Genomic DNA, 17,229 nt, shown 5'->3' on the forward strand with positions numbered 1-17,229 from the left:
GTACTGAACAATTCAATCCAAGCAGCATGAATATCAGAGCAAGCCTGATTCAGGAACACAGGGCCTGAGATAATAAGATGTCCAAGTCCCACTGCTCTCCCAGGTATGATGGGAACAACCAAGTCCTTTACTTAGCAGCATAAGTTCACCTGAAAGTGTAAAAAACAAGTTCAGAGGCAAAAATATTCTAAAATTGTAATTGTTTATTTCCAAAATAAAAAATTTTGTACAGAACAGCGTAGATCTGAGTAAATCTAAATACAGCAGGTCTCTGTAATATAACATAAGGGTTTGCTTTTAACACAGTACTTTCACACTCTAGCAATCAGAAGGCAAGCCAAGCAATTAGGAGGAAAAAAAACCCAACCACTTTTATCTGTCAGAACATGTATTTCTAAAATGAGTTCCTTCTTCACAAAATGTACCTAGAGGGAAGAGCACTCTCCACACCTCAGATTGCACAGCTATTCACACTATAAAAACAGACAAAGAGAGGACAGGAGATTTTCAATAGGAGAGATGATTTATGAAACAGAACTGCAAGTCTGAAACATAAATATCTGTTGTTTCTAAATTCCTCTCTCCTCCCCTCCCACACACACTGAGGCAATTCCCAGGAAGGTATGAACTGCAGATCATTTTGTATACACACAAATTTGCTTGTGCAAATACTGCACAAGCACAGAAGTGTAAACCCATGTTGATTCTTCTACTATTCAACTGTACATTATTTAAAGCATTACATTCTAAACCTTATACAAAGCTTACACAGTAGTTTCCATAACAAAACTAAGCACATTTACATCCTTTATAGTTCTCTGGATGCAATTTTCATGGCATTTCCTTCTTTTCTCAACACTGAGGAGATCCCTATGTGCTCAGCATATCAGAATTCTTTAGCTCCATTTCTGCTGTACTTCCATTTCATAAATGTCATGTGAAAGAATCTTCAACAATCACAAAGAGCCAGATACAGAAACATTCATCGCCTGTTTTCCTGACAAACCAACCTATCAAGTTACCACCTTTCATCCACTCAAAGATGGGCAACAGGCACATGAACTGCCACCCCTCTACTTGACCAAGCCCTGGTCTGGTGGTATCCTTCTTCCCCAGGAGCACTGCTGACCCTGCAAAGCAGTTCTGCAGCTGCAGCATGAACAGGGAAAAGAGAGTCCACCAAAACAGTAATTTAACACATGGAACATTCCACTTTAGACAGTGTTTACCAATACATTCACATCACTGTCACCAGTAGGCACTGCTAGTGCTGTGGAAGCTTTCAGCAGTGGCCTTCTCTCATTTGTGCAAAAACACAAAGTGCCACATCAAACAGCATCTACTGCATTTTTTAATTCAGAGAATCTCCCTTGAAATAGCCAGTGTGAACTTTTAGTACTCTATAAAACCAAATACTAGTGCTTGGAGACTGCTCAGCTGTGACTTATAGGGCTTCCTTTTTTAACTTAAGAACATGCTGTTGTTTCAGAGAATTCTACAATTCCATGTGATTGTGAAGTGTCTGTATTGCAGAAGTTTTCAGAACATCTCTATCTTTTTGTAACTAATTTTGGAGCAAAAGTAAACCTGCAGCATAGATTGCTTCATGAGTGAAACTAATGGCTTAAAGCCCCATCTCCTTTCAGGAAGGAAAAAAGAAGTTACTGAAGAAAAAAGAAGTTACTATCATGAAAACAAGGACTGATGCCATCTGATTTGCAAAGTTGTCTAAAGAGAAAACAATAGCCTGTGGATGAATAGCTGCATTAAACAGCTTTCCCAAGTATGATCTATACTGAAATAAATGAAATGTTTTTATCCTTTTTTACCCACAAGGAAAGGGAAGCAGGGAAGGCACTTTGTTATCTCATTTTGATTAAACAATTCACTGCAGGCAATATTACGTTGGTGAAAGTGTATGTAATTTAGAGGTAGTCACAGCTTCAGTCTTCCATTCCAAGTTCTTGTTTCAGACTGAAAGACAAGTAAGAACACGAGTTAGCTTGTAGCAAAACACTGAAACTCTTTAGACCAATTAGTGGAAGCCCTGACTACACAAGGTTGAGAGCTAAAAGACAGAGTGGATATATCACTTGTTTCAGGTAAAAAACAGTGTATCAGAAAAATCATAGAGCAAAATCTCAGATTCTGGAGGCAACACAGAGTAATCTTGAGATTTACCTGACGAACTAGGACATGGACATCTTTGCCCTCCCACTTCTGAGATGTTTATCCCACTTAATGCAGCCACATCACTGACACAATGGCACACTCACCTTTTTAAGTAGGCATGGACATTGTCAAAGCCGTGGTACTTGGCCAGATAGACCAGGACACCTGTGGCACATCGACCGTCCCGCTGTCTGCAGAAGCTACAGTTGCAGATTCCACGACATGGGGGGCACCTCCATGTCTACACAGAAGAGAGACAACAAGACACCCTTTTAGCTGAGAACCTATGCCAGATTCAACTCACAGCCACAATTTAGAAGAGTGCCCTACTACACACTGAGTTTTGCAGTGAACATCAGCACTACCTAAAGCTGTCTAAACTAGTGCAAGAGTACAAATTCCTCAGTCTGCTGAGGAGTAAATTCTCCATTGCCTGCCTTGTACAAAACCACAGGAAGCATTCCACTCTGTTTAACTCCTGCATCACAGCCCACACCAGCAGCACTTTGTCCACAATACAGTTCCTTTCCATAGGGCATTAAGCACTAATGCAAGAAAGAGAACACTATTCTGATACTCAAACACAAGAATATTTTGGCTGCTGCTCTGTTTTCATACTTTACTCCTGCAAACAAAACTACAGAAGTAGTAAATAAAACAAGTTCTACATGACACAGTTCTGTGATTCAGGGTGAATCCAGCTAGGACTGCATGATGTACTACAGCACTGTAAGCAGTTCTGTTAAAACCCCTGCTGTCAGTGACCAATATCCCTGGCTGTGAAAGCCAGCAGAATAAACCAGCACTGAGCACTGTCCTACCGGGTCCAGCAGCGCAGTTCTGACATCCTCCCCATATCTGTTGCGGAGGCACGGCCCACAGAACTGGCCCCGCACCCCTATGCAATCGGGGTTACGACAGTTGGTCTTGGTGTCTATGGTTTTTTGGCGACACTGATGACAGGTGGATCCCTAGAACACAGGAAACACAAACGAAACATTTAAGATGGCATTTTAGTTAGGGGGGAAAAAAGCATTGAACAAAATCACTTTGGCAGCTAGCAGTGCTTATCCTGAAACAGAAATTCACCTTGCAAGTTTGAACCAAGACTGTTTTAACACGACATCTTCAGTGTCTGATAATCAGTTCCCCTGGCTGGTATCACTTAAGTATTACAGTTATTCCAGAGTGAAAGCAAACTACTTGGCTTAGTAAAGGCCATGCTACAAATTCAGCAAAAATAAGAAGGGACACTTCAAGATGTTAGACATCTTTGTCCCAAAAATCACATCCTCTCTCAGTGAGAGGGAGTGTGAGCTATTTGATGCTAAAACACAAACATGAAATAACAAAAAAATGACTTCACAAAGTACACATTTCACAAAGCTGGAATATACTTACCATGGCCCTATTATATACTTTGTCTCTTGCAGATCCACAAATATTATCCAGCTCTTCTGCTGTTATGTCCTCAACTGGGCGCACAACATGTGGAAAAGCCATGGCACCACGGTGACCCCTCCTGGGAGTACGGGCTTCATGCTGAATAGCAAAGACGCAATACTTTTAGTATTAGTTTCAGCAAAAACTCTGCAAAGGTGAGGATCTTCACAGCAATGCTTAAGTCTCAAACACCCATCATATATTTATGCAAGATATAACAGAACTTTGTACAGTTGTATAGGTTGTATAGTTGTATAGGTTCAGCTTTAGCACGTTTACTTGATCTGTCCCCTTCAGGGTGCAGTGATGCTACTGATATTGCTTCACTCCTACAAGAGGAAGTGGGTTTTCAATGACAAGGATGGGGAAATGGAGAGCACATACAAAATGTCCTTTTTTTTTTTTTTTTTTTTTTTTTAATTTTTCCAAGGCCATGGCATACTGATAAACCTCATCAACTCTCTATGAATTGCTACTTACTTGAAGGGAAACCTTCATACAAACCCACCCTCACAACCCACACAGGAGAACTAGAACTTCATCATACCTCCAGGTATTCATCAGACATCTTTCTTCTTCTCACCAAGATGTACCTGTCATCTTCTTCCTCTTCTGGCACAAGAGTCGGGGGACCTTCAATCAAGGACCTGGACCTTGTGTGAGGCCGAGAACTCCGGTCTGGGTTTCTCCTCAAGGCACACGAGGGCAATGAACGCCTTGGAAGTCGCTTTGGTCCCTGCTAATGTTTAAAAGCCTCTGATGAAACAGGTGAAAACTCAGATAGCTCCTGACCCTACTGAATTCCTTTGCTAAAGACACCTTCCTCTCATCTAAGACATGTCCATCCCTGTCCCAGTCAGAGAACAAAAGAACACCCTATGCAAGTTCATCTTCAGCATTCTGCTAGTCACAGAGAGTCAAAAGCAGCAAAACCCAATAGTCAAAAGCAGCAACTTTCAGTGTTGTTCTAATCTTCACCCAAATTACAAATACATCAGCAGTGAAATTCATTACACTGCTGATTCACAACCCAACTTTCTTTAAAGTTAGGCTAAATGCCAGGCGTTTTTCAAGGCTCCAAACTCAAAATATTCAGGTCTGAGCTGCCCTCCCTCATCTCCAGCCTTTGTATAAACACATATTTACACACCACCTTGTTTGGTTTTACTGGCCTGTGGAGACATTTAACCTTTATAAATTAATCTGTTCTGCTTTATACCATGGCAAACCAAAAGAGAATTACACAATGAGGATACTCATTTTAGGAAGCAGTAAAATTCTAACTGGACTTTTATTTGCACAGTTTATTAAGTTTTTACATTGAGAATTGTGCTTTGTAATGTCAGAATTTGACTCTTCGAAATCTGAATGCAAATACAGTAAGTTTATACTCACATGACTGACAGCTGGCAACGATTTTCTCCCACCAAAGATACCAGAAACATTTTGCAACTCAGCCATTAGTTTTGCAAGCTAACAAGAGAGAAAAATGAAGCAAAGCCTTAAAAGGGTATTTATGTGCTATTACAGACTACTAGGGCAATTGGCTACAAGTACAATTACTTATAAGAAATGCAGTCATTCTTCAACTCTTTACATTTATGTCTTATTTATGTTTTAGGGACTGCAAGTAATTTGGAAATACTCAAAGTTATTATGTTGTTAGGCTTGCAGCCTATGGACTTTCATATGCCAGTAAATATAAACCATCAGATTTATATTCTAGGAATGCAAATTCATCTTAATACATTCACATAATTCCCATTACAGTGAATTTAAACAGAGGTCCCCCAAGAGTCAAAAGGGAGGCATGGGGAAAAGGGCCAGTCCACAGAGTACTTGCCATTGCTTTGTTTTCCTTTATGTTTAAAGCTCTTCTTTCTAAAAACATAGCACCATTTTCTTCAGTGTCAGAGTCTGAATCTAGAGCAGGCATCGGTGTTTCAGGAACAGGTTCCATCCCACCCTTTCTCCTCTCTGATCTTCGAGGTGGAAACTTCATGGCTACTTTCAGAGGAACAGGGCACTTCTGTCTTCTCTGATCTACCTCACTTTCACCACTTGCATCATTCTCATCTGAATCCGATTCCAATTTCTGTTAACAAACCAAAATGGAGGCATGTAAATCCAGGAGAGCTGCTCTGAAGTTAAATACAGTTGACAACATTTTGTCTAAGAATAGTTTAAGAGGCAACCTGGCTGAAATCCAGACATCCAGTCCTAGTGCTCTAGTGCTTTTTGGAGCAGGAAGGAAGGAAAGGGGACACAGGGATAAAAACCTCTCAGGGAGACCCACATGGTTGTGCCAAACACACCAGAAAAGGGACTGTAGGTCCAGCTGCAGCAGTCTTAACTGCCACTTTTGTGTGTATGGTATGAGAAAGAGAACTGCCTTTAAAGGTCTCAATTTTGCTACACATAGCATTTGGCTGTAAAAAAGCTACTATGCAGCTCTCTGCATAAGGTCAAACCCAATTTTGTAAGTTGTCAGGTACAGTCATCTCACAGTATCAATGACAAAAAACGGAAACTACCTCCTAGAGCCAACCAATAAAATAATCATGAATAAAATTCCAGTACTTTCTCATCTTTGAATTCTGATGTCTTGCTTACAAATTTACCAAGAACCAATGGTTCAGTGAGGAGATAAATTATTTAGTTAAAAGCTCATTACACAGTAGGCTTTGACTTTTCTTTTTAGACACAAGACGACAGTCTTATTTTGATCAGCAGTAACAGTGGGCATCAAATGGCCATTTTTACACAGGGTTTTTATTAAGCAGGTATGTGATTCTGGTTGTACGTTATGTATAGTTATTGACTCATTTTTTCTACTTATCTATTCCAGCTTTGCCTCCTACTTATTCTCTTTATTATTGTGTTTCAACTCAGACATGATTTCTTCTAATTAGGTGTTTTTCTTTTCTAGTCATTCCTCAGCATGTGCTCAAGTTACGACAAACCTGGTTTTGCCAAATGTGGTACTATTTCAGTTTCTCTTCTGAATATCAACTATTGATCTTTTTAAGCAATAAAACTGATCTTGCACTGATGTTAAGGAAAAGTAGAAAGGCAGATTTCATCACCTGCCACTATTTCTCTACTGTTGAAAGACACACAGCATTCCCTGTTAGGCTGCCAGAGTGGAGGTCTGACTGCATGTCAAGACACAGCAATTTTTCTGAGGTTTGCTGGAGTCCATGGGCTCGCCTAACACTTCATATTGAGGAAACCAGAAATGTTAGGCTCCAACAGAGTAACATCCAGCAAGGACAGTTTTAAGAGGTGTATTTCAAAATACATATGGTGGATCTTAATGTATCTTGAGTGCTTTTCATGAAGACAAAAAGAAAACTAAGCTTTGGCTACTTGGACTGTTTGCTAAATGAAATGATGTTTCCTTCTGAAACAGTGAACTTTCAAGCTGAAGCTGGCATTATTTTTCAAGTAAGAATGTGTAAGAATTTAAATATAAAATAGCAAACTAAAATCAACCGTCTTACCAATGCATCTTGAACCTCATTTTCTGAAAAGCCACAGAAAGATTCATCATCAGAGGCTTCATGAAAAATTTTTGCCAGTTCTTCATTAATATCCGACCTAAATTTGCATTTCTACAAAAAATAAAATATCCTTTAACTTAAGTTGTACAGAAAACCATTAACATCTATAAGTGCAGTACAAGCAAATAGCTTTTTAATAATGGAAAAAAGTTAATGCATTTCACAAAGGGTTTCAGAACCACAGCTGCAAATTACCAGGCACATTAGGTTAGGTGACATATCAAAGGCTAGAATTGATAGCTAATCTGTTTCAAACAATTACCACCTAGAAGCACAAGTAAAGAGTGAAATTAAATTACAGCATATAGCACAGGTTTATAACTAGTATATAAAATATAAGCAGAGCATGTAGTTTTACATTATTAGCTTTATATTTTTGCAATCTTTACTGGTACTGCACATACCATCTTATTTGTTCTTGTACTGTACTTACTGTGTTTGCAAAATTATCAGAACCAAAACTGTCACAACTGTCATCAGAGGACGAGGATGTTTCCATGGGAATCAGTTTCGTATTTCGAAAGGCCGTGTAGTTTCTCCTTCCTGAACAACCTCGGCGCTACAAAAGGACAACAGCAACACCATTAAGAAGAGACCTAGTGCAGCAGAGTAGCTTTAAAGAACATATTTTTATTGACGCTTAGGAAGTTTGAACATTTTAGGATATTCAGCAATCTTGGATGCGAGTCAGAAAACAAACACCAGCTTTGAAATAAATCTCCAAGTTAGGAATGACAGCAGTTTTTACACTGATACAGTTCTGATCATTCTTATAATTTCATTCAGTATTTAGTACTTCTTTTATGCAAGCAGACAAGTGGAAATAAGTACATAAATCATGTCATTCCCCAGTCATCATAGCCAGTGATAGAAAAAAAGTGCAAGTACACGAAAATACCTAGAAATCCACTTTGATTCACTTATTACTTGCAGTTTGAGGCAAACACTAAATACTCTGCAGCTCTTAGGGAAGGGCCGAAGAATCCTACCCACAGATTTAAAACAACTGTTGTACACAATGCAGCTCGTTGTTTTGTTCATTTTGCCACCGATTTAGAAGACTTTTTTTTATGGGTTTCGGGTTTTCTTTTCCCAGGAAATGTGTCTACTGGCAGTGACCCATTTCATCCCCCGCGGGAACAAACATCGAGGCCGGGGTTGGCCCCCACAGTGAGGGGCTGCCCGGCCATGAGCGCTGGCGCCTCACGGCCACGGCCGGGCCGAACAGGGCTGGACACACAGGGCTCGAACTGCAGCTGCCGGGCCAACCTGGGGCCCTCCGTCCTCTGCAAAGCACCGCTCTGCTTGCGGCTGTTCGCTTCACAGCTCCGCCGAGCGCCGAACCGCGGCCCGGCCGGCCCCAGACACAGAAATGTCGCTTTCTGGTACCGCCGGCGGCTGAGGGCGGGCGCGGCCGGGGGCAGCGCGCCGGGAGCCCTCAGGCCCGGCCCGGCGCGGGTGACCCGGGGCTCGCAGACACGCCTGTCCCTGGGGCGCGGCCCCGCCTCCCGATGAAATGGAGCCGCCCCGCACACACGCGGCCGGGCCGCCCGCCCGCCACGGCTCCGGCCCCTGCGCCCTTCCCGCCCGTCCCGTTCCTGCCCCGCGACCGTGCCCTCGGCGGGGCGGGGGCGATGGGCGCACGGCTCCGGGCCGCCGGCTCCCCGCCGAGCGCGGCTCCCAGGCAGAGTCCCCCAGCCCAGTTGGCGGGCAGGGCACCGCCATGCACGGGGCGCCCGAGCGCAGCGGCGGCGGGGCAGGAGACCCGAGGCTGCCGGCCCGAGCGGTGGGGCTCCCCCCACGTGGCTCTCCCTGGGGTGCCCAAACTAAAGAGCCCCCCACCCGACCCCCCAGCCTTCTGCAGCGCGGCTTAGTCCGTCTTGCCCAGGCTCTCAAGACCCCAGAGGGCCACGGGAGCGGCGGGAAGCGCCACAGCCTCCCCCTGTCCGCAGCCCTGCGGCGATCCCGGCGGGCAGCGCTCACCTGCGGGCGCGGCGGGGCCATGCTGGCGGCGGCGGGCGAGCGCTGGCAACTGAAGGTTCGCGCCAAAGCTGCCGGGCCGGGGGGGCGGGGCCGGCGGCGCCTTTCCCGCGTTGCCGCCCGCGTCCTGGCAGATGCAGCGGGCTCCCCGCGGGGCCGAGCACCCGGCCTGCTCCCCCTGCGCCCGCCACCCCTCTTGAGGAGCTCATCAGATATCCCGGGATGTCCCCGAAGGGGCCAGTGCGGGGGTCTCCCTTTTTTTTCTCCTATTCAGGCTGTATGTTTTGTGGAGCTGCAAGGGCCTGTCCCTGTGGCGCGAAAAGCTCCCGGGCGGAACGCGGCGGGGCTCGGGTGCAGAGGGGGCGGGGTCGCGCCCACGCGTGCCTGAGCCGGGGCCGGCTGGACAGCTTCCGTGCTCTCTAGCTCTTGTTTGTTTGTTTTAAATAATTTTATATGCCAAACCTAGGCTGTCTTCACTCTGAAATAAACCCCCTAAACATGACAGTTTCCAAGGACAGTGGGGCTTGGCCATGAAATAAAGCCGCGGGTCCGTGTCCTGGCTGCCCCCAGCAGTGCCCCCGCCTGCCGAGCAGCACAGCACAGTACCAGGGCACAGTGCCAGAACCCCCCCCCCCCCCGCAGCGCGCAGCCCGCCCCGAGCCCCGGGGGGAACGGGGGGTCACTCACCGGGGCCCCCGGATCAGCGTCAGGAGCGAGACTGAGGGTGACGCCTCTGCTCCTCAGTTCAACAGAATTTTACAAAGAAGTTGGCTACCTTGCCCTTTGCAATCACAATGCTATTTGAAGACAGGCCAGAGGAAAATAGATCAGTCATTTTAAACCATTTTTGGTAACATGTATCATAGCACATTAAATCAAGTGCAGCTGTTAAACACAGCGAAATAACGGCTACGTGGTGCTTGGCAGCAAGAGTAACGGGAGAAGCCCTGAAGAAGCTGTATGGGATTTGTGGCCCTGGTGTTTGCTATAATCCTCTGTTTATCCTGCGGTTTGAGCAGGGCTCAATAGCAGTGCAACTGTTGCTGCTCGGCATTTCCAGGTGCCTCCCTGGCAGCAGGCGGGTCCCCAGTGCAGGTAGCTGGAGGGAGGGGGCCCGTGCATGTGCAAACCTGTGCCCGTGTAAGGCAAACCACGAATCATCTCTGAGCCAAAGCCTGTAAATAGGCTACAGCACAACAGGGTGCAGCAGCCTCACGGAGGTGTTCTATTTTCTGTGGGCATTATTCTTCCTGCGTATGCTGCAATCTGTCGTGTAAAAGAATCTCCATTTTAAATAAACCCATAATTACACACTTACCTGCACTGCTGGCTTCTCAGCACACACAAAAGCAGATGAACTAAACCGGTTCTCCAGAGACCAGACCACACTCCATTCCTCTAAATGCACATTTAGTGGAGGATTGCCACCCACATGGCTTCCAAACAAGACAGCTCAGTTGGGAAGAGGGGAGATGTTTTTTGAATTTTGATGTAGTTTTACTGCTTTCAGAAAAAGAAATCTACAAATACTAGTTTACTTACATGGAAGAAGAGATTCAGTTTATGAACAGTAAAAGCCCTTAACATCTTGAATTACAATTATCAGAATTTTACTAGAGAAGTAGCCAATCTTCACAACTTTCAAGAACATCATATCAAATGTTATGGAGTACTGATGGCACTAGCTAAAGCAAAATTTCAGACTGCAGTTACTTCTCCATTTAATGCTTAATGCTAACAGTATTCTTCAAACTACATATGTAGTCAAATGGCTTTCAAATCAATAGGCCAGAGCAGAGACTTTGTGGGGAATCCAAACAGGACATTTCATGAACTGTGTTGTCAGGATTTTTTTTAATATGTGAAAAATAATTATTTTATTGAAAATTGTGTATATCAGCTCACATATTTTACAGATGACTGGAGAGAAGAGCACAGGAAAGGGAAAAGAAAATGGGATGTATATGAAGGGCAGAGGCTTCCCTTCCTACAGCACACAGCAAGGGTACCAGAGAATGAAGGTCTGTAGCTCAGGAGATGGTTGTTGTGACCTGTGATTTTCCCTGTGTTCACCTTCACAGCCTGCATGTCCCTGGTCTGCCCTGCAGGGCTCAGGTGCCCTCAGTGGATGGGCAGAACAAATTTACCAACTGGCTTTACCACAGTGGAAAAAGTTTTTCTCTGTTTGTCAAGACATAGGCAAGCACCACTGTCCTACATCTAGCTATTAACAGTAGCTGAAGACATGCAAAGCTGAACTCAGGTGAACATTGCATTTTCAGCCACACTTAAATTAGGCTCATGTGAGTGGAGGAAAACATCCCTGCCTGTTCAGTCCCCCAGTCACGGTCCTGAATAGCCTGTCCAGTGCTACCACAAGCTCATCCCTTAGGGCTCACATGTCAGCAAAGATCATTTGGAGTATTTTGTCAGGTGTTTTCAAGAAAATAGTCTGTTAAGGTCCCATCTGTCCTTGAAATGAGTTGTCACTACACAGCAGCAGCCCTTGAAAGACCTGCTAAGGGAAAAGACTGAAGTTATGGAGGGACATGCAGTAGATTGAGCATGCAACGCTTTCTGCAGCTATCTGTGGGAATCAAAGTTGTTTACATATTAGGAGCTTCAGGCAGCAGCAAGAACATGGACCTCCAACAATAGCTCCATTGTCAAAAACAATGGATGTGACCTTTGGTCTGCTGGGACAAAGGACAAGTGCTGTCCTCCGTGTCACTCTGCGGATTTCAGCTGCTGGCACTGTAACACGGCTTTTCCCTCTGGAGGCAGCACTCCTGCTGCCCTGTCCCTGGCTCTCCTATACACTTCCTACCTTAACTACACTCAACACTCTTTATGCTTCTTTCCTTTAATTTTTTTTTAATTGAAGCAATACATTTTTACCTGCTGCCATGAATGAGTGCTTTAGGACACTCAAAGAGTCCCTGGCAAAGGTATTGGCAAAAGTGTGTTTAATATAAAAGTGAAAGCAGGACAAAGTTAATTGACAAGGTTCACCCTATTACTTACTAGATGCATAAAGCACACAGAGAAAAATTATACTGAAGTCTGAAATCAGTCTAAAACTTAAATCAACAAAGAATTTTATCTACATGGAAAAAGGGTAAGGCTGAGAAAGAGTAAGGATAAAAAATAATAAGGGAGACCTTCCCATTGAGTCACAAGCTTCAGAACGGACTTCCTTGCCTAACTTAGCCTCACACTTGAAAAATGGTTTTGGCCTAAAAGTTTTAATGGCACTTAAACTTAACAGCACTTAGTCAACAGCTTAATGTAAACAATTTAACAAAAGATTCTTACAGAATTTACTATAGCACAGCAGTAAATCAGTAATAGGCCTAACTTACAGATCTAATGTACTTAAGAATCTAGGAGAGCAACATTCCTAGTACATTTGCTATAGCATATTCACACACACAGACCCAAAGGACTACATACAAGGTGTATACATTTGGAAAATTCCCTTTGAATTCAGCAGAGTACTCACATCAGATGCCTTTGCATCTTCTCAACAAGCAAAGGATTGAGTCTGGAGGAGTTGGTCCCCCAGGTATGGCAAACGTGAGAGTTGGCTGGCTCTGAGAGGTCACACTTGGGGAGATGCTGGTCACAGCCTGCTGCAGTCCAGCTGGGCTCAAAGGGTCTCACTTAGGAGTGCTCTTTATAGCATCACAAAAGAGTTGGCTTTAGTCATACTAATTTTCCATACTGGCCACAATCTGGGTCAGTAATTTTCTTTTAAAGTGTGGTAACAAAAATGTTGTTCCACTTGGGTTGTTATTCAGGCAAGAATAATCAGTTTTCAAGGCTGTTCGTTAAAAACAGCCTCACTAGAAAGCATAAGCTCCTGGGAGCAGTCAGTGTCTCTGACAAGCTGAAGTGGAGCTTAACCCAGGTGGTGTTTGTCAAGGCCAAGGCTTAATGAGTATTTCTGAAATCACAGTATGGCCCAAGGGTGGGGATGCACCACCACACCTGCCTAAAATAGCATGTGGATACATTAGTTAATGTTTGTATGATGCTAGTATTTATTTTGATGAGACTTACACAGTGATATATATTTATCGATGCAAGCATTTAAGAGGAAAGGGAGAGTTTGGATTCTCATGGCCACAGAGTACCCACACAATGCAATAACACATATCTCAGCTCCATAGAAAAGAATAAGATTGCAGCCACTAATGACAGTAATTAAAAATTTCTCTAAGAGCTGTCCAATCACCTCTTCATCTGAGCAAATTATAGTGTGTTATTGAAACCATTAGTGCAATAAAATGAAGCTAAAAAACATTTTGCATTAAAATAATCAGACATTGATTTATGATGTAAATTGTAAATCGGTAACCTATAACACATACTAATTGTTTTTCTCTCTTCTCTAAGGTGTGTTTCTTGAAAAGATCTGATCAAGCATATCTATTTGTTCAGATGTCACCCTCCAGTGGCTCACACTACTATATAAGACATAATAAGGCACATAATCAGGTAACCTGCTATTGATTGCAATCCAGAAAGGACACACTTGTTCTTACACAAAAGCAGGAGGATAGCTAGATCTCTACATGTTTGCTGGACATGATTTTTTATGGAGTACCTTTTTAATGTAAGTACTTCAACACTATGCTCTGATAGGCAGAATCAGATTTTGTAAAATAAATATAAGTTTAAATATTTAACATGTACAGTCAGTTTCTAGTAAGACCAACTGTACCAGCTCCATAAAATACCTCCACAATGCAATTAGTATCTTTTTTCTTTTTTCTCTCTCCAAGGAGAAATAGATTTTCTCCTTTTAATTTAACAGGTTTGTATCTCCTTGTGCTTTGCTTTGATTTTCTTGTTAGTAAAGGCTGGGTGCCAATGCATCCTGCATGTTGAACTGAAAGTGGTCATGTCTGATCCTCTCCAATACCGTGTTTCTTTGACACGGTTTCTTGACAAACTGGCAAGACCACAAAAAATGAAAGAATAAGACAAGAAAAACCAAAGGAATAATACAAATCAGTGTCAGAAAAAGTGCAGTTGAGACCACATCCATCAGCACACTGTGAGAATGGCTGAAATGTGGTCATTTTTGATAGAAACTGTAATGGCTATTCCAAATGTAAGTCATAGCAGATCATTTGGAGCCCAGAGCATTATGATGAACATTATGGGAGCATAATTACAATGCTCATTTGATTACCCTGTAGCCATTCCACAAAATGCATAGCAAAAAATGTCAATCGAAAGTAGCTGGTTTTGATATGCAGTAGCCACTTCTAAAAGCACAAGATCCCAGCCCTTCCATTGTCGGGCTTTGATTTTTATTTCCCTTTGAAAACACAAATTACATTTAGCGACACCATAAAGAAATCATTTACAAAATGTTCTGCAAATGTATAGCTGTGGGAAACAGAAGGCTGTCAGGAAATAACCAAAATACTTACTGTGGTCTGCTTTTTTGCCCTTTTATATAAGCTTTGCCACTGCCTTTTCTCAAGTGTTGATTTGCATTGCCTCTGCCAGCCTTCAGCAAGATGTGGTTGCTGGGAGAGGATGGGAGTGGGAGGAGAGGTGGTGGCATAACCTCCTCCCCAGGGATCTCTCTCCCCAGGGATCTCTCTCCCCAGGGATCTCTCTCAGAGCAGAGGAAGTGAGGGGGACAAATAGAAAACCTCCCTCAGGGCTCGCTAGTGCCTGCCAGAGGTCCCCAGGGCACATCTCAAGTTTTCAAGCCCTTGGGGTTTTTCGCAGCATGAGGGAAATGCCCTCTCTGCTGCAGGGAGCCCTCACCTTGCTTGTTAAGGCAGGAAAAGGAATGTCCATGTTGAGCCCCAAGTGCACTAAGCCACTGCATTGTACCCAGCACAGTGTGCGTGTCTCCAGCCGCCAGCAGATCCAGAGAGCCCAGGAGGTGTCCGGGCAGGGGCTGCGGTTGTGGGGAGCTGGTGGTGCTGCAGTGGGAGCTGAGGGAGGGCTGCACGCTGTACCCCCAGCTCGCCCATCACAGGAGGCCACTGTCTGCCGGCGCCATTCCTCTGTCCTCTGAGTTCTTCAGCTCAAATGCCCTGTTTTCACATTCGCTCAAACCTGATCTTGGCAGACCCTTATTAGTGTTATTGCCTTAATAGACTTCTCCTCTCTAACCTCTAAATTTTTGCAACAAACTGGCTGAAACTACTAAGCGTGGCAATTCATTAGATAAGAATATTATGTAAAAAAAATTCTTCTATGGTGGACACATATGCAGAAAATAATTCTGTCAGATGTAATTTTCAGAGGTAGCACAGCTATTTGATTCCATTTAGTGACACGAGATGCCAGGAGGTCTCTCAGTTTGGGGTTTTTCCAGTTACATAAGTCACTGCCCGTCTTTCCCAGCCTAAAGTAATAATAATAATTATTATTATTATTACTATGTCAAAGTGCATTCTCTAGCACAATCAAAAAATCAATTGCATATATTTGCTGTACAGTCCAATGTTCTTGGCAGCAAGTCTACAAGTTGTAGGAAGTCTTAAAATACATGGGGTTTGATCCTGAGCAGCATCAGCTGAGCTAGAGAGCAGGACAAAGGTAGAAGGGTGCCATGGCTGGGGGCTGTTGCTCTTAGTGGAGCAACTTCTAATCCTTAAATCAGCTCAGTAAGTTGCCAGATTCTGGTCAGCATGCTGTCATACATGGCCAACTGCTAGAAAATAATCTGTGGGAGCAGATAAGATAGAGCAAAACTGCAGTAGTCAGTTTTTTCTTCAAAAAGTAAACCAGGTCCAAAATCTCCCATCCCCATGTCACAGCAGGAAAGCAGGTTCTCATGGAGCATTGGCTCAGTCATGGCAGAGCTGGGGGGAGGCACAAGTGGGCACTCTCCCCTTCCAGCTGAACAGGGACTTGCCCTGCCTGTGTTTGCAGGCCTGGGCAATGTTTTTACTCCAGGCAGGCTCACATTCATGTGTTGCCCTACTCAAGAGCAGGGTTTCACAGGATCTTGAATTGCCAGCTGGATCACAGCACAGCAGTACATCTCTGACCTGCCAGACACAGGCAACAAGCACCTGGAAAGTGCAGCACCACACAAAGCTGTTGGTCTGGCTGTCACTCCCTCTATGGAGCAGGTCCCCAGGACACTCCTCTCTTACAGCCAGTCCTGATGGCAGTGGCAGGTACCCCAGTGCTGCTGGGGAAAGCTGTGGTCTTAGGAAGCCAATATACAACAGAGTCAGACCCAACTCTGGGCCACTGAGCTGAAGAAGAATGATTGCTACCCTCAGTGGTGACTGCTCTCCATCCTCCTGTCCTCCTGTTGTTCTTTCCTTTTTTCTTTTTTTTTTTTTTAAGCCATTCTTAGGTATAAGGGAAAGAAAAAAAAAATTAAAAAAATATAGAATTGAACCACATGCCTTGTTGGCAGAAAAAGAAGTCTTTTTGCTCATGCTATGAAGTCATCAGCTGTGGATGTAAAGCCTGTAAAATTTCAGAAAACCAAGGACCATGATGCTGAGGTTAACCAGCTTTTCCTCTCTGAACTAAGCACTGCTTCCTCCCTCACAACCCACCGGCAGGGTCAAGAACCAATTGCTGGGAAGAGATGCTGCTGTTCACCCTGAAACTTTCCTGCTGATGTCTGGCATCCAGAGAGTGGGGCAGCTGTTGTGCTTCCCACAAGATCCAGAGTAAAATGCTGCTGAATGAACGTAAAGACTCTGTGTAAGCTCTGACAGCAAATCTCACATTAAAAAAAAAAAAAAAAAAAAAAAAAAAAGGAAAAGAAAATTTGCATCTGATTTTGTAAACATTCTTTCAATTGGATGCAAATACTCACTTTGGACATCCAGTTCTGAATCTGCTTTCATGAGTTCTTTGCTATTTTTCATCATCCATTCCAGCAGGCATCTCAGAGCTTTCTTCTTATAGTTCAGAGCATTTTAAACCCTGGAAGAGGAAAATGCAGGTACCTTTTGGGGATTAAGAAAACATCAGCATCCAAGCATGGAGATATGGAGCCCAGGAGAAAGAAAAGCCAAGAAACCAAGGGGCAGCTCTACAGGAGTGGTATTTTATGCCACTTGCAGAG

The 17,229-nt window shown here is 43.8% G+C and overlaps 1 protein-coding gene across 3 annotated transcripts; it reads right to left on the reverse strand.

Moving 5' to 3' along the window:
- Positions 1–232: 232 nt before the first annotated feature.
- Positions 233–9,224, reverse strand: CDCA7 (cell division cycle associated 7). Of its 3 annotated transcripts, none has more exons than XM_083865529.1 (10): positions 9,162–9,224; positions 7,612–7,737; positions 7,119–7,229; positions 5,459–5,710; positions 5,011–5,088; positions 4,163–4,354; positions 3,574–3,714; positions 2,994–3,143; positions 2,277–2,413; positions 233–1,974 (listed from the first exon to the last, which is right to left on the reverse strand). In XM_083865529.1, the coding sequence occupies exons 1-10, from the start codon at positions 9,180–9,182 to the stop codon at positions 1,944–1,946; spliced, it is 1,239 nt and encodes a 412-aa protein (XP_083721655.1). In that variant the 5' UTR covers positions 9,183–9,224; the 3' UTR covers positions 233–1,943. The 3 variants fall into 3 exon arrangements, with proteins under 3 accessions (XP_083721655.1, XP_083721654.1, XP_083721653.1); XM_083865528.1 differs by lacking the exon at positions 9,162–9,224 and adding an exon at positions 8,172–8,337 and having other exon boundaries at positions 4,163–4,351; XM_083865527.1 differs by lacking the exon at positions 9,162–9,224 and adding an exon at positions 8,172–8,337.
- Positions 9,225–17,229: the final 8,005 nt, after the last annotated feature.

Source organism: Zosterops lateralis (genome assembly GCF_965231275.1).
Source record: "Zosterops lateralis genome assembly, chromosome: 7".
NCBI classification, from domain to species: Eukaryota; Metazoa; Chordata; class Aves; order Passeriformes; family Zosteropidae; genus Zosterops; species Zosterops lateralis.